General features: G+C 47.6%; 1 protein-coding gene across 1 annotated transcript in view; it reads right to left on the bottom strand.

Annotated features, from left to right (window-relative positions):
- Ngef (neuronal guanine nucleotide exchange factor) overlaps positions 1 to 21,409 on the bottom strand; it is an 84,715-nt gene extending 63,306 nt beyond the window's left edge. Inside the window, exons 1-2 of the mRNA XM_070014740.1 lie at positions 21,225 to 21,409; positions 3,094 to 3,382 (exon numbers count right to left, since the gene is read on the bottom strand). Of these exons, the coding sequence (XP_069870841.1) occupies positions 3,094 to 3,352 (259 nt within the window). The 5' untranslated portion in view covers positions 3,353 to 3,382; positions 21,225 to 21,409. The remainder of the gene's footprint in view (positions 1 to 3,093; positions 3,383 to 21,224) is intronic.
- Between the last annotated feature and the right edge of the window lie 223 nt (positions 21,410 to 21,632).

The following is a 21,632-nucleotide window of genomic DNA, read 5'->3' as shown; positions in this document are numbered from 1 at the left end:
ACTAGCTTTGACCCTTGATCCTCAGATCTCAGTCTTTGGGTAGCTAGAATTATAGATATGAGCTGCCAGTGCCCAACCACCTCGTGTTTTTTCTGTAAGTTCTGTTCCTGGTCTGACCAACAGCCACATGTGGTTCTTACACACTGGAGACACGGCCAGTGTGACTAAGAAAGTGCATTCTCCACTTTATTCAACTTAATTTAAACTTCAATGTAAACATTGATTCTTGATTCAGTGACTAGAAAACTTCTAAAAATATTGCAACAAACTGTGCATGTAAATCTTTCCTGACTGTACATTTTATGAAATCTAAATCCAGATTGAGTCTTTCCAGCAAAAATAGGGCATGAGAATTGAGAAAATACTCCATAAATTCTAAGATAGTGCAAAGAAGACATAAAGTAGCTCACTGATAATTGTTTTTGGTGGTACTGGGGTTTGAACTCAGAGATTTATGTTGCTAGGCTGGTGCTTTACCACTTACTATCTCCGATATTAATTATTAACTACAGGATACAATGATTACAATGATAATACTTTGGAGACATTATTATGGAGACATTATTGAGTCAAGTAAAATATATTAAAGTCAACTCCATTTCTCTGCAGGGTGTGTGTGTGTGTGTGTGTGTGTGTGTGTGTGTGTGTGTGTGTGTGTGTGTGTGTGTGTGATGGTTCTGGGATTTGAACTCAGGGCCTGGGTGCTATCCCTGAGCTTTTTGGCTCACAGCTAGTTCTCTACCCCTGGTGCCATAGCTCCACTTCTAGATTTTTGCTGGTTAATTGGATATAAGAGTCTTACAGACTTTCCTGCTTGAGCTGGCTTCAAACCATGATCCTTAGATCTCAGCCTCCTGAGTAGCTAGGATTACAGGTATGAGCCACCAGCACCCAGCTTCATATATATATATATATATATATATATATATATATATAATTTTTATTTTTATATTTTTTTGGTCAGGTCGTGGGGCCTGAACTCTGGGCCTGGGCGCTGTCCCTCAGCTCTTCAGCTCAAGGCTAGTGCTCTACCACTTGAACCCACAGCGCCACTTCCGGCTTTTTTCTTTTTGCTTATGTGGTGCTGAGGAATTGAACCCAGGGCCTCATGCATATAAGGCAAGCGCTCTACCACTGAGCCACCTTCCCAGCCCCAGCTTCTTATATTTTTTTAAATGTGGCCACTGCAAGGGTTGAAAAAACTGGTACGGCCGGTTTGCATTACTTTCTGTGAGCCCCAGACAAGTGAGAGAGAGCCAGAACTGCGCACACCACTCCTTTCACTAACTGAAGGAGGCTGGGTAAGTGGTTTCATCACTCTGGTCTGCTTGATTTTTATGATTGTGTGTATATGTGTGAGTGTGTGGGTGTGTGCACACATGCACATGCCAGTGTTGCAGCTTGAACTCAGGGTCTTATGTGCTCTCATTTGGCTTTATTAGCTCAAGGCTAGAGTGCTACCATTTGAGTCACACAGCCAGTTTTTTTTTTTTTTTTTTTTTTTTTTTCTGGCTCATCGGAGATAAGAGTGTCTTGGATTGAAGATAAGAATCTTTTCAGCCTCCTGAGCAGCTAGGATTCCAGGCATGAGCCACCAGTGTCCAGTATTTGCTTGCTTTTTAAAATCTGTAAAATGAATATGTTAAGCATGCTGTCTTGTGTGTGTATGTGTGAGAGAGAGCCAGGATCTTGCTATGTAGTCTGGGACTTGCGATCCTCCTCTTCTGAGTGCCAGGACACAGGCCTGCTCTATGCAGTCTGGTCCACAAATAATCTTGCAGGGTCTGCCTAGCAGAGCCACTGGGGACCTGTGAGTGCCCAACCCAGTCAGCTCTCCCCATGAGTTGGCCATGACCTTTCTCATTCTCCAAGACTCATCTGAAATAGCACTGCAGGGCGAATGCGCCAGGGCTAGCCTGCTGGAAGAGGAATTGCCTTTGGAGCACAGACAAGCGGGTGTCGGCTGGCTAAGGTGCCCTTGGGCTGTCATCTGCCACCAGCCAGCTGAGCGGGGCTGCCCCTATCTCCCAGCCCCAGGCGCGAGGCCTGAAAAACTGGCCCTGAAAGGGAAACCAGCAACGGATCCCAGACGCAAGAGGAAATAACAGGTATTCCCATTCTAAGTTGCTTGATTTAAGGCCCAAAGCTCCTTGATAGGAGGGCTTAGTGAACAGTGTTGAATGCTTAGTGCAGGCTGGACCTAGAGCAGAGTGGCCTAGAACAGAGAGGTGACAGCTGTCTTCCCCAGGGTGGCCATGCTATCTGGTGGCAGCTGCCACGTCCCAGGGCTGGGAAATGCTGCCATGTTCAAGGGAGGTCTGACCTGCTCCGTTGGTAAAGGCTGTGAATTTTCTTCTGCTCAAGATGAATGACTAAAAGGACCCGGGTCTGATCAGAGAGATGAAGGGTCCTGAGGTTTTCACCTCATTTACGTTCAGGACAGCGGAGACTCTGACTCGATGGTGACAGAGAGAGTGCAGAGCAGGATAGAAGGCTGGGTGTCCAATGTGTCCCCACTGAGGAAATTCACGTTCCCAGGTGCCCCCAAGCATGGATTGGATGGCTGTGAGTCTGGCCCCCTCTTTTCTTTCCCCCGCCGTCCTGCACCACAGTTTTGTCAGGTCTTATAAGTAGAAGTTTGTGAGGTGGCCTGGCCCAGGGCGGACACACACAAATTGGAGGAAGGTAAATCATTAGATAATGGGCTCTCACCTTGTTGGATCTATCCCTGATCTTTTAAAAATGTTTGTTTGTTTATTTATTTACTTTGGTACTGGTCCTGGGGCTTGAACTCAGGACCTGGGCACTGCCCCTGAGCTTTTCTGTTCAAGGTTAGCCCTCTACCACTTGAGCCACAGCTCCACTTCTGACTTTTTTTTGGTAGTGAATTGGTCTTTCCTGCCAGGGCTGGCTTCAAGCTGTGATCCTCAGATCTCAGCCTCCTGAGTAGCTAGGATTATAGATGTGAATCACCAGCACCCAGCTCCTGATCATTTTTAAAGCTTTTATTCTCCTTTATTTAATGCGATGTTCTTAGCACTAGTAACTAAGTAGATATGAAGGCCTGGCATGACCGCTGCCCCCAGCACTGACCTGCCAGGCACCTGGAGCTCCGTCTAGGGGAGCCCCCAGCTCTGCTTCTGTGTCTCATGGCGCGATTGAAGATGGAATTTCTCTGAATGGAGATGTGGTGGTGTTCTTTGTCTTGGCCTTCCTCTTCACTCTGGGGACGCTCCTGGTCTTCTGAGAGGAGCTCAGGCCTCACCTGGGTCAATTCATCACTGATTTTCCATGACCCACTTTCTGACTTCCTCCAAGGATTTTCCAACTCTTTAGACCTCTGGGATTCCATGACAATAGACTTGATGGTTGATTTCGAGAGCTTTGGAAGAAAGAGAACGGTTTTCAATGAGAGTCATTGAGTTAAATCCCCCGTGCCAAGCGTGGAATTCCCACTTCCATTCAACCTTCATGGAATTTGGGATCCACAGCTCATCCTGCCATCCACAGCTTTGTCAATGAAAATCACAGCTGTAACCACTGTAATTCAGATACATTCATGCTCATTTTATAACTGAGGCTTGTTTATACTATTCATAAGAGGCACTTCGGAGAAAATGCCTAAAGTGGGTTGTGTAACTAACTTCCAAGTAAACATCTCCTGACTAATGCTGGAGAAAAGTACCAAAAATAGTAAGGGGACCCCAGGAGAGCAACCCAAGGGAGCATTCACACACATACAGAGAAAAAAGGAGCTGGGAAGAGGAGAGAGGTCTGTCCGGCTGCAACAGGTCATTTAAGGCTGAGTAGCCTTGAACCCCTTGAGGATCAACCTCTTACCATCCGCTAGCGGCAAAGAATATTTTGTGGATTAGTGGTCATTCTGATTGAACCGTGTATAACAGTTGGGGGACACTAAGAGGGTCCTGCTGCTGCCCTGTGGTCTAGAGTCACAGAATAGTCACCCCCTCGGGGGTGGCCACCTCACATGTCATCCTAGCTGAGACACTGTCACAGAAAAAAATGAAAAAGGAGAGAGATTACAATAAAAACTTCCTGGAACTTCTGGGTACTGGTAGCATATGCCTGTAGTCCTAGCTACCCATGACATTGAGATCTGAGGATTGAAGTTTGAAGCCAGCCTGAGCAGACAAATCCATGAGACTTTTATTTCCGATCAAGAAGTAAAAAGTCAGGAAAGAAAGAGGGAAAGGAAGGAAGGAAGGAAGGAAGGAAGGAAGGAAGGAAGGAAGGAAGGAAGGAAGGAAGGAACTTAGAACTGCCCAGGCTAACCCAGTCCCTCCCCACATAGGACTCTTTCCAGGGTGGGGGTCTTGGGGTGATAAGGGGGTCTGGTGGACCCTTTGACAGCATGGGATCCCATGACAGTCTTGGGGTACAGACAAGGGCTGTCAGTGGGGAGATTGTCCACAAGCAGGTTAGTGCTTGGGGACAAGTGAAGAAGCAGCTCTTTCATCTGTGGTCCCTTCTGTGAAATGGGAGAGCCGAGGGCTGAAGCTAGGACACCCTCCATTTCCACTGCCTGCACCCCTTTACGGCCTCACTCAGACCCTTCCTCCAGCCTAGCCCAGCTCAGGCACACAGTTCGGAAGGAGGGACCGGAGCGGGTGTGGGGGGACCCTTCTGGAGGTGGAGAACAGCTTTGTTCATCTGAGGCAGGAATTAGGGCTCTCTGGTGGGGTGGGGGACGGGGACTGACACCAACTCTGGGTCTCAGAGCCACGCTCATGGCTCACCCAGAATGGAGCCTTCTTCCTCCCTCTATTAACCACCTTGGCCATGGGTAGCTGGCCAAGCAAAGGAGGGCATTCAGGCGTGGGGCAGAGAAAGGGGCTGCTTCGGAGCAGCCTGAGCACTTGATGCTGGGGAACCCCACTTCTGGGCCTGTTGCCTCTCCTGACCCACAGAAGTCCTGCAAGCACCCTAAGATCTGCCCATCCGGCCGGGGAGCAGCGCCGGTCCTTGCCTGGGCATGCGTAGCTGGGATCCCCTTTAGGTTGGACAGTGACTGCGACTTTCATTCTGGGAGGGCCGGAAGGATGCATGTCATATGTCACCCAGTCCCCTGACCCCTGACTCCGGACTCCAGCTCCCCAGGGTGATTTTCATTCACCAAGTGCCTGAGGGTAGTTGGGATAAAAGCTAACCTGGTTTTGAACCCTGCAAGCACAGGAGGTGGGGGAGGCCTCTGCCCTGGTCACATGAGCCGGGGACCCCAGGCCTGCCTCTCGAGGGAAGGCTAGGAGGAATGCGCTCACTATTGTGGCCGTCTCTCCTGGAGGCATTGAGAGGGAGGTGGAGGCAGTGAGGGACTTTGACTTTCAGAGCTGTTCCCAAATGGGGCCTGGGACTACACCCCCAGACAACAGAGGGCCAATCTCAAAGCTGAGGCTTTAGAGTTCGGTGATGTTCATTTGCCTTCCTGGGAGTCTCGTCTCATTTTCTCCCTTCACATTCTGCTTCCCACAATGGCTCAATTCTTCCTTCCTTCCTTCCTTCTTTTTTTTTTTTTTTTTTTTTTTGAGCAAGGGTACTGAGTTTGAACTCAGGGCCTTGTGCTTGCTTGCTAGGCAAATGCTCTACCGCCTGAGCCAGTTCCCCAGTCCATTAACCCAACTTCTTGGCTGACCTGGGACAGTAAGATGGCTCCTAAGGTGGGATTTTGGGGGTGGCCACGGTAGGAATTCATGGGTGTGGGGTGCTGGGTACTCAAAGTCTCTGAATCCTGTTGGTGGCTGGAGGCCTTTGAAGATCCTGAGTGAATAGATGGCAGGATTCCCAGAAGCCCTGGGCTGGTGTGTCTGGAGCCCGTTGAGGGCTTTCTTACAGGTGTGGCAGGTGAGTTCCCAGACCTGGGCAGGGCTGAGCAAAGATCATGAGGAGTCCAGGGTTGTGATTTATGATGGTCTGGGAAGAGAGAGCAGCAAGCCTGCTGCTGGTAGCTTGGAACGGGAGAGTGAGCCCAGTTTGGGGTTTGAGCGTGTGAGGTTCAATGTGGGATCAGAGAGGAAAGCCTCTGAACCGAAACTGCATTAGTGATCTAGGGACACTTGGGGATCCTTCAGAGAATGTTCTGGATGCACTGAGTTAGGGGGTAGGGCTGGTCATCCCAGCTATTTTCTCTGTGAGAGGGCTCCGATCCATGAGAAAATGCCCCAATACCTTATTGGCTTTAAGACCACACACACACACACACACACACACACACACACACACACACACACACACACACACACACACACACACACACACACACACCCTCAGTTGGCTTTAAGTTCTGTGTCTTTGTAATATAGAGGTGACCTTAATAGGTGTACGTTCAAGGGGACAGCTTTGTTCCCATGCACTGAGTAGACATTTGCCAACACCTGCTGGTGTACAGCACACATCTGTTTTCTGTCACTCCTGTTTCCTGTTCCTTAGGGGCAGAACTTGATCCAGTTGGTTCACTCCTGCCCCTAATAATGGACACATAGCAGCATCCTTTAAGTCTCTATGGAGGCAATAATGAATAAGGGGATGGATGTCCTTGGTTAAGGCGTGGGATCACTGTGTCAGGTCCCTACAGAATTAACCTCACTTTGTCCAGGGAGGCTGCAGCCAGGAAACAATGGTGGTGGCTCCAAGGCCACATCGCTGGTAAACGGTGCGGCCGGGATCACGCCCCATCTGTCTGACTCACTGTTGGGTGATGTGGTCCAGACGCTTCTCAGTGCTGGCTGCAGAGGGGCGGGATGAGTCAGAGGCAGGAGCGGCCTCTCCTCTGTGCCCTTGGTCCTCACCGTGTGCCCCGAGGATGACTGTGAAGTCTCCCAGGGCCGGGCCAAGGGCCAGGGACCTGGGTGAATCACTGGCGGGGGGAATCAGCACACTTGGGGAGGTGAAGGGTAGGGAACAGCTGTGGTACCGAGGGCCAGCGCTTTGCAGACATTGCAAGGCAGAAATCAGCCCTGGATCATGTTGACACTCGGATTCTGACTCAGGAGAATCGGGTGGGGTTGAGATTGCATTTCTGGCTGCACCCGGCTGCCTCCCTCACATTAGCCCTAGGAACCTCAACATCCATGGACAGAAAAGAAAATAGCCCTTTGCTGTTGGTAGTCTTGGCAGGCCTTGGGTTTTCTGTGCAGAGAGGCTAAGCTAGCATCAAGGACTGGAAATGATCTTGAAATGATGCAGATGGCCTGCAATCGGCCATCTTGCCTCTCCCTGTGGGAGCCTCCACAAGCCCCAACTGCCTGCCTGCCCCCTCCAAGGAAGGCAGCTGAAGTCCTTCCCGTCACCTTGTTGCTGGAACCAGTGAGATCTCCCAGAGGTCTCCAAAAGGGAGGAAGCCTGTACCTGGCCTGCATTACCTGGGCTGTTGAACTAGTGCATTAGGGAAGGGAGCTGGCATCTGCGAATAATACCTGGGGAGACAGAGAGATGATGTGATTTCCAGGGAGCTGGAATTGGAAATGGTCCATGGAGTCAGGGTCCAGCCTAGGCTGGGATCAAACCAGAAAACCACCCGCAAGCTTCAATATTAATTGGGACAGTATTCAGCACTAACAACAATTCTTGCTCCTTCTCTCCTTCTTTCTTTCCTTCTCTTCTTCCTTTTCTTCCCTCCCTCCCTCCCTCTTTTCCTTCTTTCCTTCCTTCCCTCCCTCCCTCCATCTTTTTCTTCCTTCCTTCCTTCCTTCCTTCCATATTTGCTTTTTTTCCTGTGGTAGTATTGGATATGGAACCTGGAGCCTTGTGCACACTTGGCAAGCACTCTAACCTTGATTTGCAGGCCAACAATTCCTTATACAAACAGCATTGCTTTACCTTAGTTAGTTATGGCTATTACCCAAAACACAAAAAATACCAAGTGTTGGTGAAGATGTAAAGGAACCTTTATACACTGTTGATAGGAATTATTATAGCAAGGAAATATCTACTAGTAAGGAGGTTCCTCAAAAAAATGAAAAAATAAGGAATTGTGTGTAGGTCAATGACAGAGTGCTTGTCTAGCATGTAAAACACTCCGTTTAATCTTCAATATTGAAAAAATAAAAATAGGACTAGTATACCACGGCTAGTTTAATAAATAAAAGCAATCTATATAAAAGGAAATACTTAAAAGATTAGGCATGGGGATGTAGATTGTAGTAAAGCACTTGGCTAGCTGGGTTTGATCCCTGGGAATGGGAAAAAAAAAAGGAAACAAAGAAAAGATGAAAGTGAGGTTTTTTTGGATAGGAAAACAAAAATATGCCAAAGGGGATTATTCTGATTAAAATATAATAATGGTATTGTGTGAAATACCACAGTGAAACCCCCTGGTACTGTTACTACATACTTTAAAAAATGACAGGAGATTAAAACAGGCTGTCTTGGGGAAGGAGATAGTGGGCGAGGGAAGGGCGAATAATGGGGAGAATCCGTGAGCATGAACACAGCTGAAGGACTTTATATGCATGTATGAAAATAGAACAAGGAAATCTATTGAAATTGTTTTTAAAAGGTGGAGAAAAAATAAGAGAGAGTGATAGAGAAGGTGAAATTAATAGAGTAACTTGTATGTCTAGATGGAAATGTTAGTGATCCTCCCCTTGCACAACCCGGGTATGTTAATGTAAAAAGTTCTTTTAAAATATGTGAAGCTGAAATGATGAAATGATGCCTGTCACCCCAGGCACTCCAAGGTGGAAGTAGGAGAGTCAGGAGTTTGAGACCAGCCCAGGCTTTGTTAACAAGACCCCATCTCAACAGTAAGATACAATTTGAATTAGGGAAGGGAAGAGGATCAACAGAATGGTGAGACAAAGGACAAGGGGACCAACGCAATGTCGATATACAGGACAGTATGTTGGACATGATCTGCACAACTTGGGGGAAGAGGGGAGGGAAAGTAGAGAAAAATGAGGGAAGGGGTAACAAGTTTGACAAGAAATGTACTTATTATCTTACTTATGTAACTATAACTCCTCTGTACATCACCTTGACAATAAAAGAAAGAACAAAATACAAAACAAAAAAAAACTGGGCATGTGGCTTAAGTGACAGAGCCAAACATGATGTCTGAGGTTCAATCACTAGTACCACCAAAAAAAAGAGCAGAACTTTTAATATACAGTTTCAGTGCTATTTCCATATACTTATGTCATGTACAGAATTGACAGACAAGATTAGCTCAAAGTTTTGAGAAATATAGGCAGCAAAAAACACTCTACTTCTCCCATATATCATATAGTGCTATAGCAATAACAGGAATATGGTATGTTGTTATAAGGTCTTCAGTCAATGCAACAGAATGGCCAGCACCAAAATAAAAATGTTATTTTATGCAAGAAGCATCACAAACATAAAAGAGAGCTATAAAACCAGATGAAAATGTCACAAGAAAACTATAGACCAACAAGTCTTGTTAATATAAAAGAAAAAATCCACAACAAAATATGAGCATACTGGACTCTGCAATATAGAAAAAGAATTACAGAACATAACCAAGAGAATTTATGTTAGGAATGCAAAGTTGGTTTAATCTGTACAATTTGTGTAATGTGCCATAGGAATGAAGTCAATGTCAAAAACCACAGGGCCATCTTTTAGGGACATCTGATAGTAAACTGAATCAGAAAAACTTCAGATTCCTTCATGACAAGAACGCTCAACAACTTGGTGCAGAAGAAAACTTCCCTAACTCAATAAAGGGCATCAGAAAGCTTCATAATTAATTGTGAAGGACTTTCTTCTAAAGATCAAAAAGAAGACAACAGACAATCTCACCAACTAGTTAGCTGTGAAAGAACTACTCTCAAAGCACTCACACTGTGACTGCATGTTGATGAAACATCCAGAACAGAGAATCTAGGGCACAAGGTCGATTTGTGGTTGCCTAGGCCTGGGAAGGCTGTGACAATGACAGCGAGTGACTAGGTAAGAAGATGAGCAAATGTTCTAAAACAGAGTTAGCAATTACTTCAGAGATTTGTGACTATACTGTATGCTCTACATATGTGAATACATCTCAATAAAATGGTTATTAAACAGAAAGGTTGTTAGCAGAAATTTGGAACCATAGTTAACATCTGGAAGGGAAACTCAATTTAGATTCTCAAAATAAATTCCCCCAAATAAGCTCCAAAGGAATTGAAAACACTTTTTTTTTTCAAACTGGGTACTGGCAGCTCATGCTTGTCATCCTAACTATTCAGGAGGCTGAGATCTGAGGATCATAGTTCAAAGTTAGTCTAGGCAGGAAAGTCCATAAAGTCTCTTATCTCCAATCAACCACCAAAAAACTGGAAGTGGAGCTGTAGCTCAGGTGGCAGAGAGCCAGCCCTGAGCAAAGAAAGCTCAGGATGGCACCTAGGCCTGGAGTTCAAGCCCTAGGATGCGCATCAAAAACATAATAAAAATAGTTTTTTTTTTTTCAAACAATGGAACGTTTTTCGAGAAAGTACTCCGTGATTCTGGATCTTGCTGTGAAACACTAGGGGGCGCTATAGATGTTGACAGACAGGACAGGGAGCCAGCAAGCATGGCTGCTCCAACTGGGCTTCGTCATTGTTGATTGTAGGAGTTGGGGGATGTGGCTTTCCCAGAGGAAGATCCCAAGATTAATGAGAGCAGGCAAAAGAGTTTGTATCTGATACAAGGAAGATCTCAGAGGAGTTCTGGGAGAGACAGGCTGTCTGATCACTATTTGGTGGCAATTATCTAGAAATTGAGCTCCTACAAACATATAAACAGAGAGGTGGTTAATCTACCTGGCCTGTCATCCATCTACTCCATGTAGATGGAGGGGAAATGAAGGCATAGAGCCACAAGCTTCATTCCATAGGGTTAAGGCCCTGGAACTTCCTTGGCAAGAACCCTTAGCTTCTTCCTATGATCGCCCCACCCCAACACTGAAGTAAAATGTGCACAGTAAGGTCCTGCTTCTTGCAGGGTGACATCCTGGTAGCCCCTTCAAGAGAAAGTCTTTGTGACCTCTCTGCCTACATGATGGGGTAAAACAGTTCCTTCTCTGGAAATAGTATTCAGGACCCAGGAAAAATGTGGCAGCCACAGAGTTTACCAAAAATGGCAGAGTTCATTTTTTAGCTTGTGGATCAAACAGCTTCTTCTTTCTGGTTTTAATTAGCCAGCTTGGCCTGTCGTTTGTGGAGGCTGGTTTGGGCTCGAATTCATAAACCCTTTTTAGCCAAGGATAAAAGAAGAAATGTCCAGCTTTTTGCTCTCTGGAGGGAAGGAGAGGCAAGAGGGGAGGAGGGAGGAGCAGGGTGGGGAGGGGGTACAGGTTTTCTCCATGTGGTTTCGGTGCATTATTAAGTGGCAGGTGGTGGCACTTCTAGTTTACCCCTTCGTATGTTTAACATTGTAAAAAATTTACTAGGCTACAGAAAGGGAGAGAAATGCAGTCATTATATTCCATGCACATTGTATAAAAAATGAGCTATGTAACTTAAGGGTAGGGATGGGAGGGGGATTTGGGGGACGACAATGAAGGGGGTGACACTAATCAAGAAGCATTGTACTCATAACCTGAGTTGTGGCAGTATAACCCCTATGTACAATTACTTAACAATAATAATTTTTTAAATTAGCAGGCTAAAGACAGTGCTATACTTAGGATACAGATAGCCACATGTTTAGGAACTGAACTTGCTTGTGTAATCAGAATCAGATTCAAAAAGAGACTCTTACAAGGCTTCCCAGAGTTCTCTTCCTGCCCTTGGATCACTATGACTGCTAACAGCATGGATTCCTGTCTCCTCACCACTAGTTTATATACTGGGCCTATTCAGAGCCTTCTCCTTGGAAAGTCATGTGCTGGTGGCTCACATCTGTAATTCTAGTGACTCAGGAGGCTGAGATCTAAGGATTGTGGCTTGAAGTCAGTCCGGTCAGAAAAGTCAGTGAGAATTTGGACTCCTAATCTCTAGGAAAAAAAAAAGCCAGAAGAAGATGATGTATATCCCAGGTGGTAAAATGCCAACTTTGAGCAGAAGCAGTTAAAGGACAGTGCAGGCCGTGAGTTCAAGTCCTGGTCCCAGCAGACAAAAAAAAGAAAAAAGAAAAAAAGATTCAACATGATCCTCAGCGGGCAGGGTCTACTCACACCAACTGAGCTTCGCCCTGTCCTGTGGTCAGACCAACATTTCCCCAACCTGCCACCACGAGGCCCCAGCGGAGCAGCACAAGAGAGTTTCCTAGCCAAACATGAGTATTCATTCCCCTCCTCTCTCCGCTTTCCCTTCTGGAAGCTTCTGTAGTTACAAGGATTCAGCGATCTCTAGTGCCTGATGCCACATGCAAAAGCAGTAACTGGTTCTCTCAAGCTGCTCCTTTCCTCTTGATGGCTAAACAAATGCTCAACTTTTTTCAATTGCTTTTTCTCCTTGGGGTATGAGAAACCAAAAGTTATAAAATGCCTATTATGCTCCATATAAAAAGCAAAGTGCAGAGTTTAAGAAACAAAAGCAAAAGTCCATCAGAGCAATACTCTCGTCTCCCAGAGAGACATCGAACTATGCCGGCGCTCTGGTCTGCAGGGCCTGTTCCCTGTGGGCAGCCACTCTCAGATGGAGAAGCCAAGCCCAGGGACTGAGGCAGCACTTTCCAGTCCTCTTCCCCATGTCCCCACCCTCAGACAGGCGTGAGCCCTGGGAGGAGGGAGCCAGAGACTTGACCACGCTAGGGCCACCGCCCTTGGCAAGCTCCGTACCGGTCTGTGGGCAAGGTCTGCTGTCCCTGCCTGAGGGAGGAGGGCCAGGCTTGCGGAGGGCCCTGTCGCGGGGAAAGCAGACACTTTCCATAGCCAACAAAGATATTTATGTGCGGGGAACCGTGGGCCCGACACTGAGTCTTTGTTGGGCTCTAGTAGTGGAATGTTTGCTTGTCCCTAAAAACAGCAGGGTCGATATTGGTGTCTTAGTTCACTAGGACTAGCACTAGAAGGCTTGAACAACAGAAATCTACTGTCTCGGGGTTCTGGAGGCTGGAAGTCTGAGACGAGGAATTCAGCACCGTCCAGCTCAGGTGTGGGTCCTCTGCCCGACTTGCAGGTGGCTACCTTCCCGTGTTCTTCACGGCCTTTCCTCAGTGGGGACAGGGCAGAGAAGGGGCAGCTCTCTTAATTTTCCTCTTCTTATAATGCACTGTCTCGTCATGCCCTCTTCTAACCCTACATACCACCCATTATCCAGCCACAGCTCCACATATGAACTAGATGCAGAAGAGACAATGTTGTTTCTAAAGAGGTTCCAAGATGAATAGAACGTCCTGCCCCTGCCCCTCCCCACCCTCTCATTCCTCAAGTGTGGATAACTATCCTGGGGAGGAAATTTGCAGAAGGGACTGATTAGGAATTAACAACCAATCAGAATGTCCCAGGGGCTGACCAATAAAAAGGTACCTTCCAAACAGTTCATTATAATAGGGGCAACCAATCAGAGCATAGCCCACAGTATATAAACTCCTAGACTCAGTGGGGGGAGAGGGGGAGGAGGGTAAGAACACAGCACCTTCAACTGAGATACTTGCCTTTTGAATAAGTTCTTTATATTCACCCTTGCTAGTCTGTGGGTGTCATTTGTCCAGTACCTGAGACAAAAACCCAAGAAGACAACAGCAGCAGCCACCTGCAGTGATGTTCTAACACTGGCAGGCATTGTCTGCTGCTGAGCTACAACACTAGCTTCACCCCTAAAGGTCTAATGGTCTCTGCTGGTTTCAGAACCAGAAAAGCTATGCCACAAACAGACCACCCACTGAGAACAGCAGAAGAAACCTGCATCAGAGGTAGCATCACACTGGAGGTTAGGGCACCAATATGTGAAGTTTGAAGATTCACATTCTGTTCATCTCAGCTGGAGAAAGGAGTTAAGCAGCTGGGCGCTGGGGCTCACGCCTGCCATCCTAACTACTCAGGAGGCTGAGATCTGAGGATGGCAGTGTGAAGCCAACTGAGGCAGAAAAACCCCTGTGAGACTCTACCTGGAAGTGGTGCTGTGGCTCAAAGTGGTAGAGTGCTAGCCTTGAGTACAAAGACGCTCAGGGACAGTGCCCAGGCCTTGAGTTCAAGCCCCACAACCAACCAACCAACCCTCCCCGCCCCGCCCCCCCCCCACAGCAATAAAGCAGATACTTTTACCTGTACATTTGAAAATCTCAGACCAACCTGACTTCTCAAAACGCCACTGGGAACCAATCATTGTTCCAGAGGTATCCATCCTTTCTGTGTCCTAAGCCCTTCGTAGGGAATGTGTGTGGCCCTAACCCCAGAAGTAGTTAAGCTGTAATCCTTTGGCCTTTGCTGAGCTGAGCAGCTTAGATCTTTGACTGGAGGAACCAGCCACAAGCTGGGCTCCCACCAGCAGATTCTCTTTCCTGGAGAAGTGGATGGCCATGAGCCCCGCATGAGGTCCTAGGTGAACCAGATCCTCCCTCAGGACCCAGCAGGACTGGCAGGGGCCGTGTGCTAATGTCCCCCACCCCCAAGCTTTCCTTCCTCTCAGAACCCTCTCCTGTCTGCAGCGCTCTTGTCTTCCCAGAGCCTTCCTGCCTGGCCCTCTGCATCTCCCCATGGTGGAGAACTGAGGCTCTAGGAAGGGTTACTGAGGGCTTAGGACTGTGCCCAGTGTCTGTGAGCTAGAAGGACAAAGACCTGTAGAGAGGGTGGCCAGACCCCAATGTGGGCAGAGAGGAGAGGAGGAACCCCAGTGGAAACAACGCAGGAGGAAGCCAAAGACACGGAGCCAAGGAGGCAAGCCCGGCAGAGGCCAGAATCTGTTTTCGTTTAAGTGAGCTAACTATTCGCCATGGAGATTTTTTTTTTTGAAAAGCAAACTATAAGGTCAAGGGTGTTGCAAGGATATAGCTTCCTTGAACTGCCTTGCTTCTGAAATAGGGGTAAGGCTGGCTTCTTGGGAGCGCACGCTCATAATCCTAGCTACTCAGGAGGCTGAGCTCTGAGGGTCACGTCACGATGCAAAGCCAGCCTGGGAAGGAAAGTCTGGGAGACTCTTATCTCCAAGCAGCCACCAAAAAGCGTCAAGTGGAGGTGTGGCTCAAGTGGTAGAACACTAGCCTTGAGCCAAAAAGCTTAGGGAAAGTGCCAGGGCCTGAGTTCAAACCCCAGTAGTGGTGTGCGCATGCACACATGCATGTGCACACACACATACGTATACAGTAAAATAATAATAATAATAAAATAATTGTCAGATTTGGTGTTTTGCTCTCCTCCCATTGTCCGGGGACTTAAGTCATAGCTACACAGTGAATTTAGGAGGTCCATTGATCAAATATTCAAAAGATGAATAGTTAAGTGTTTGAAGTGTTCTAGAAAAAAAAATCCTATTACAACAGCAGACATGAGCGCTCAGGCTGAAAATAGATAGATGAAACGGGGAAGTGACTTTAAAACCAGTCCCTAGGAAGTCTTCACCGTGCAGACAGCACGTGTAAATGTCACACATCACTCCTGGAGACCAAATGACTGACATTCCAAAAGGCAAAAGGGAAACTGCAGTGACTGTAGCTTGGAGGGGACACTGCTAAATGGGGGGCGGAGGGGAGGCATACTCAGGCTGGGCTGGGCGCTGGCCTCCACGGGAACTTGCGTCACATCTACCTTTAACCCAATCCAGAATGACCTAAATGCAGTAAGTAGGCCGCACTCCAGACCCACACCACGAGCCTGGGGGACTCTTGCTTTAAGGACACTTCTGTTCCATTGCCACCTGCTCCTCCCTGTTTTGTCTTCCATCAACCACTCCTGTTCCTCCTCACTGTTTAGCTCTGTGCTCCCTGCCTTGCTTGGATGCAGAACTCTTTGAATTGCAATTCCTATGGCCCCAAGTAAAGGTGATCTTGTTTTTTGGTGCTGGTCCTGCGACTTGAGCCCAGGCCAGGGGTACTGTCTTTAAGCTTTTTGTGCTCAGGGCTGGAGCTCTACCACTTCCGGGGGCTGGATGTTGGCTCCCACCTGTGATTGTGCTAGGGTGGTGCTGACAGCAGTCCCTGACCCCCAGGACCTGGGCCACTTCTCCACACCCCTGGGGCTCCATCTTGCACACCACCTGCTCCCAGCGTGGAGGATACTGAGTGTCTTGCACCAGCCTTGTCGCCAGCCCTTCCCTGTCTGCCAGCCCTTCCCTTTCCCTGACCCACACACGCAAGTGGGCAAGCCTCCTCCATGCACATGCGGGTCCCTGGGAGGAAAATGCAGGCACAGACCTCAATTATTTCTTGCCTCTTTCTGTTAAAGCATTCTGACGTAAGCAACCTTCCACAAGAAAATAGCGTGAACGATTCTTTGAATCTGAAGTCTCCGGAAAGCTTCTATCTCACAAGCTGGGTTGCTAGCGGATGGGCTTTCAGGAAGTGATTGGCTCTTGAGGACTCTGATATTATCAAATGGATTAACCCATTAATGGATTTACAATTGGGTGGCATTATTGGGAGGTGTCAGAAAGTAAAAGGAGGCGGGCTGAGTTGGAAGAAATAATATAATTTGTCTCTTCCCCCATCCCTCCCCCCCCCCCTCTCTCTCTCTCTCTCTCTCTCTCTCTCCTCTTTCTCTCCTCTCTCTCCCTCTCCTGCTTCCCGGATGTCCTGAGGCGAGCAGCTCTGTCCAGGAAGATGTTCCATCTCCACCAGGACAGTCCGCCTCACCTCAGCCTAGCGCAAACAGCCAAGATGGGTCTGTTTCTCTTTGAACTTCAGGACAATTTTATTTTGACCATGTTTTAGAAACTTCATTTCTTACCCTTGTCTTGGAACCTAAATCAGCCTACTGCAAGGAACATTGCATTTGCCTTAGAACTGGCTCCTGAGAAAGACACAGGCAGCTGCCTTGGTATCTCAGTGCTTGGAAGGGTTGTTCCTGGGCCAGACCCCTTCTAAATCCAGAAACAACAAATGAGGATCATTGTTAAGGTTCGAAGCTAACTTCCTAAAAAGGAGCTCAGAAGAAAAGAAGGCTTCTCCTCAATGCTCAAGAATCTGCTCAGGAATGTTTTTATCACTCAACCAAAAGCAAAACATGTCTTTATACATGCGCACACTTTCCTGAGTAACTTCGCAAACCAGAGAGCATCTTGACAAATGCAGTCCCAGTGCCAGGCTTCTAAAACCTGGAAATACTTGGTGAGATTTCATGGGAATCTCTTGGGACACAGGAATGCCAACTGGGTGAATCAGGTCTGGTTAGGGAATTGGATTTTGCAGTCTACTTATTTGAATAGCAGAAGAGGAGGCAGCGAGGGGTCTGCAATGAGAGTGGGGAGCAGGAAGGAGAGCGGCAAAAGTTCTAGACCCTCTCATTCCTGTTGGAGGCTGAGGGCCTGGAGTGCCTTGCCCTTACTTGCTGATTGGTAGGAGAATCTAGATTGGTCGGAGAATCTTACTTGCTGGTTGGCTGAAGTGTCTAGTTCTTACTTGCTGATTGGCTGGAGCAATTAATCCTTACTTTTTGATTGGTTGGAGCATCTAGTCTTTACTTGCTGATTGGCTGGAGTACCTAGTCCTTACTTTTTGACTGGCTAGAGCATCTAGTCTTTGCTTGCGGATTGGATGGAGCATCTAGTCTTTACTTGCTCATTGGCTGAATGCGTATCATGGAATTTGTTCTCATGGTGAACTGAAATACTGAAGCAAGCAGATTGTGTCAGTTTGTATCTTCATCTGAACCATGTTCAAGTCAGCCATTAGGGACTAACCCTAGCCACTTGAAGATGGGACTTGGAAGTCAAGGTTTTAGGCTCGTTCCTATCTTGGGAGTTCCCAAGCTTCTTTTACCCATTTTAAGGGCACTATCCAAATTGCTTGTCTTTTATTTTGAAGTTTGTTTCTGATAGGAAATCATACTCATTGGGTCATAAATCAGTAGGCCCATTTGTGTGTGTGTGTGTGTGTGTGTGTGTGTGTGTGTGTGTGTGTGTGTGTATGCTGGTCCTGGGGCTAGAACTCAGGGCCTAGATGCTGTTCCTGAGCTTTTGTGTCCAAAGCCATCATTCTACCACTGGAGCCACAGCTCCACTTCTGGCTCTTTGATGGTTATTTGGAGATAAGATTCTCATACTTTCCTGCCCAGGCTGGCTTTGAACCAGGATCCTCAGATCTAAGCTTCTTAGGTAACTAAGAACACAGGTGTGAGCCACCAGCTTCTAGCTAGGAATGTGTATTTGAGCCTGAATGCTATTTAAAGTAGTGACATTCAACTAGAGTGAGTATGAAAAAGATGATTATCTTTTTTTCAAGTGAGAGTACCTTACTTTATAATACATAAAGCCAAATCATCAACTGTCCTTCTCTGCCCCCTGTAAAATAATGAATAAGTGATGCAGGATGGTTTAATGCCAAGTCTAAAGCCACTTTCTCCATCCAGGGCTCCCTGAGCTGGTCATTCTTTTTGCATCTCCACTCTATCGTAGGAATGTGCGATTTTTTTTTTCTCCTGCAAAATATGAAGTGAGCGGTGCTACAAAGATGGTGAGATGGCCTGACCTAGGTTCCCAAGTTTTTAATCAGCTGCCCAAGCTATTTTCCCGAAGAAGCTGGCAAGGGCTGCTCTGGCAGCTCTCTGGTGAATGTCCAAATTCAGAGTGGCGTCCCAGGGAGCTGGGCCTCAGAGATTGCTGCCACTCAAAGAATACAAGTGTAAGAGGTGCTTAGAGGATACTTTTTCTAGGTTTATGAATCAACTAAAACCAGGAGACAAAGAGCATGGCTCCATTTCATGTGCGTCTCTTCTCTAAGCTATTCACTCTTTGCAATCACTTTGGAATCCAGAAAGCACGGGCCTGATCGATGACATCTTCATGAGGACAGGAACTACTCTTAAGAAACCATAGGGTCTCATCAGGACAGATCACCTACCCCCAAGCAAACATGACTTGTTTCACCTGGGCAGTGAGGAGAGTAATAAAAGTGTCTATGGAACCCCAACCAAAACAAGAACTGAAATAATGACCCACAGGGCCATATTTTGATTGGGACCATTTAATAATTATGCCCTCTCCTTTCCCTCCCTTCTCTGTCTTAAAAAGCTATCTCTCTCTCTCTCTCTCTCTCTCTCTCTCTCTCTCTATATATATATATATATATATATATACACATATATATAGCCTATACACATTTATATATAAAGATAGATAGACAGACAGACAGACAGATAGATAGATAGATAGATAGATAGATAGATAGATAGATAGATAGATAGATAGATAGATAGATAGATAGATAGATAATAACTACTCTTTCTCTGCCCTTCACCTTTATTTGGCATATAGGGGTGAACAGGGAAACCTGACCCGTGGAACTTGTGGAGTTTGGGGCTACAGTATCACACTTTGGTTTCAGGGGGACCAACTGGTGGCCTCTGGGGTCTCAGGGGCAGAGGCTGACTTTCTGCACATGGTCTGACTTCTCCAAAAGTGACCAGAGTGGCCAACACCAAGAGCAAGGGTCTCCTCCGGAGGCTTGGACTGCTGGGCCTCCTGCACAATGTAACCAAGCTCTGAAGAGACACCCAGGCTTGATCCAGAGATGAGCCCTGCTTAGCTCGGCCCAAAGACCCCTCAGTCCTGGGATCCAGTAACCATCCGTGTGCTGTGCTCCACTCACAGAAAGGCCCTGCCAGCCTGGCGGCTGTCCCCTCTGCCAGCCTGAAGAGCATTGCTTGCCACCTGTGACCCAGTCACAGTTCCAGATCTTACAAGTGCTCAGCAATTAGTTGGGTAAATGAAAGGACTTTGCCATTGGTGTGGCACCAGTGGGCCGCTCTGGAGAATGAGCGTGGATTAGTGACTGGGAGAGGCTCATGGAGAGGCTCATGGAGAGGCGCAAAGACACCACCAGAGGAGACTCGATGTCTTTGGGTCTGGCAGCCTCCATGGCCTCTCAGGATACACAGTGGCTCATGCGTGCCAGGTCGGAGCTGGTGTGTCCATGGGTGACAGCTTTGTGGGGTGAAGCCAGAGGATTCATAGGCAAAATGAAGTTCGCCAAGTCGCCTTGTTCCTCAGGGTCAGGGCTGTTATTTCTACTCTCAGTGGCTTTCCTCTGCGGACTCTCTCCTTGGGATGCTCCAAGACAACTTGGGCTCAGGAAAGTGTGTGATGGAAGGAGGTGGTCTGCTGTCCACCTAAAGGAACCAGAAGGCTCAAGACTAGGGTCTCCAGGGGACACTGGGCACCTCTATTCCCAAGATGTGGACAGGAGGAGGAAGAAAGGGAAACAGTGAAATGGGAAAAGGGAAGGTAGGGGAGAGGTGGATAGAGGGACGTGACAACAGACACTACTGGAATGTTCCCAGTGGTATCACTGCCTTAAGCATTTTTCCAGAGGTCAAAAAAAAAAAAGTCGCAATCAACGGAAGATAGCAGAACGGTCAAAAGTACATGAGTCTTCCGCCTCAGCTGCGTGCTGTTAGCGTTCATGTGACTATTCCCCATGCTAACCACGACAGAGCAGGAAGGCAGGGGCAGTAGACAGCATCACAGGGGCTTGTCCCCTGACCCTGAGATTTGAGCCAGGAATCACGGCACTGCCTAGCCGATGCAGGCACATATGCCCGGGGGGGGGGGGCAGCTTGTGCAGCGTCAGGGCCCTGTTCCTAGAAGAGCTCCTCAATTCAATCAATGCTATTCTTCTTATTTTTTAGCCAGTGGCCTTGCATATTCATATTGCACAGAGCCCTATGAGTTTTTCTGCTATTCTTATTTATTGTTTTGCTTGTTCCCACAGCCAGTAAGGGGGACAGAAGCAACTCAATTCAGAGGTGGGGAAACTGAGGTCCGAGGGAAAATGGCCAAGGAACAGGGCTGGAATCAGAGCTTGCTGCTTCTCCATGCTCTTACCTGTCCCCTCGTCTCTTCTTTGGTCACATTTTATTTTAAAATGCCAAAGCTAACAGACACTGGTGGCTCGTGCCTGTAATCCTAACTACTCAGGAGGCTGAGATATGAAGATCATCATGGTTTGAAGCAAGCCCGGGCAGACAAGTCTGATTCTATTTCCAACTAATCAGCAGAAAGTCAGATTGTAGGTATGGCTCAAGTGGTAGAACAATACAGCCTTAAGTGAAAAAGTGTGGGACAGTGCCCAGGCCTTGTGCTCAAGTCCCAGTGCTCGTGTGTGCGTGCACACACACACACACACACACACACACACACACACACACACACACACACACACACACAAAACTTTCAAAGCTGTTTGTTTACCTGTTGGCCAATTGCTCCTGGGGTCTTGGCTCCCCCGATGGCTCTTCCTCTCCCATCCACTGTCCTGTCCAGGTATCTTACAACAGGACTGTATGTCCTCAGCTAAATCCACAAGTTCTCAGCTCTGCCCCAAGAGAGCTGCAGCCATGTCCTGTCACCTCCTGAGAAGCATTCCTGACCTTCAGACCCGCCTCGGCCCTGAGCCCTGAGCTGGGCCCATGCCCTGACAGTCACTTCCTGGCTTGGTGTTTACCTCGCAGGGCACCCTGGGCCTAGCCAGGGTGGTGTCTGCATACCTGCGTGCACACAGGAGGGGAGGGGCTTCCAAGGTGAAGGCCGGGTGGTGCGTGGGAGTTCTGGTGCTCACCTCCCAGGGTTCTGGTCCCCTGCCTTCTCTTATCCTGGCTG

This window comes from Dipodomys merriami, unplaced genomic scaffold (assembly GCF_024711535.1).
Source record: "Dipodomys merriami isolate MVZ:Mamm:240054 unplaced genomic scaffold, mDipMer1.0.p SCAF_1, whole genome shotgun sequence".
NCBI lineage: Eukaryota > Metazoa > Chordata > Mammalia > Rodentia > Heteromyidae > Dipodomys > Dipodomys merriami.
Note: the sequence above shows the minus strand (reverse complement) of the source record. Positions and strands in the feature narration are given on the sequence as shown.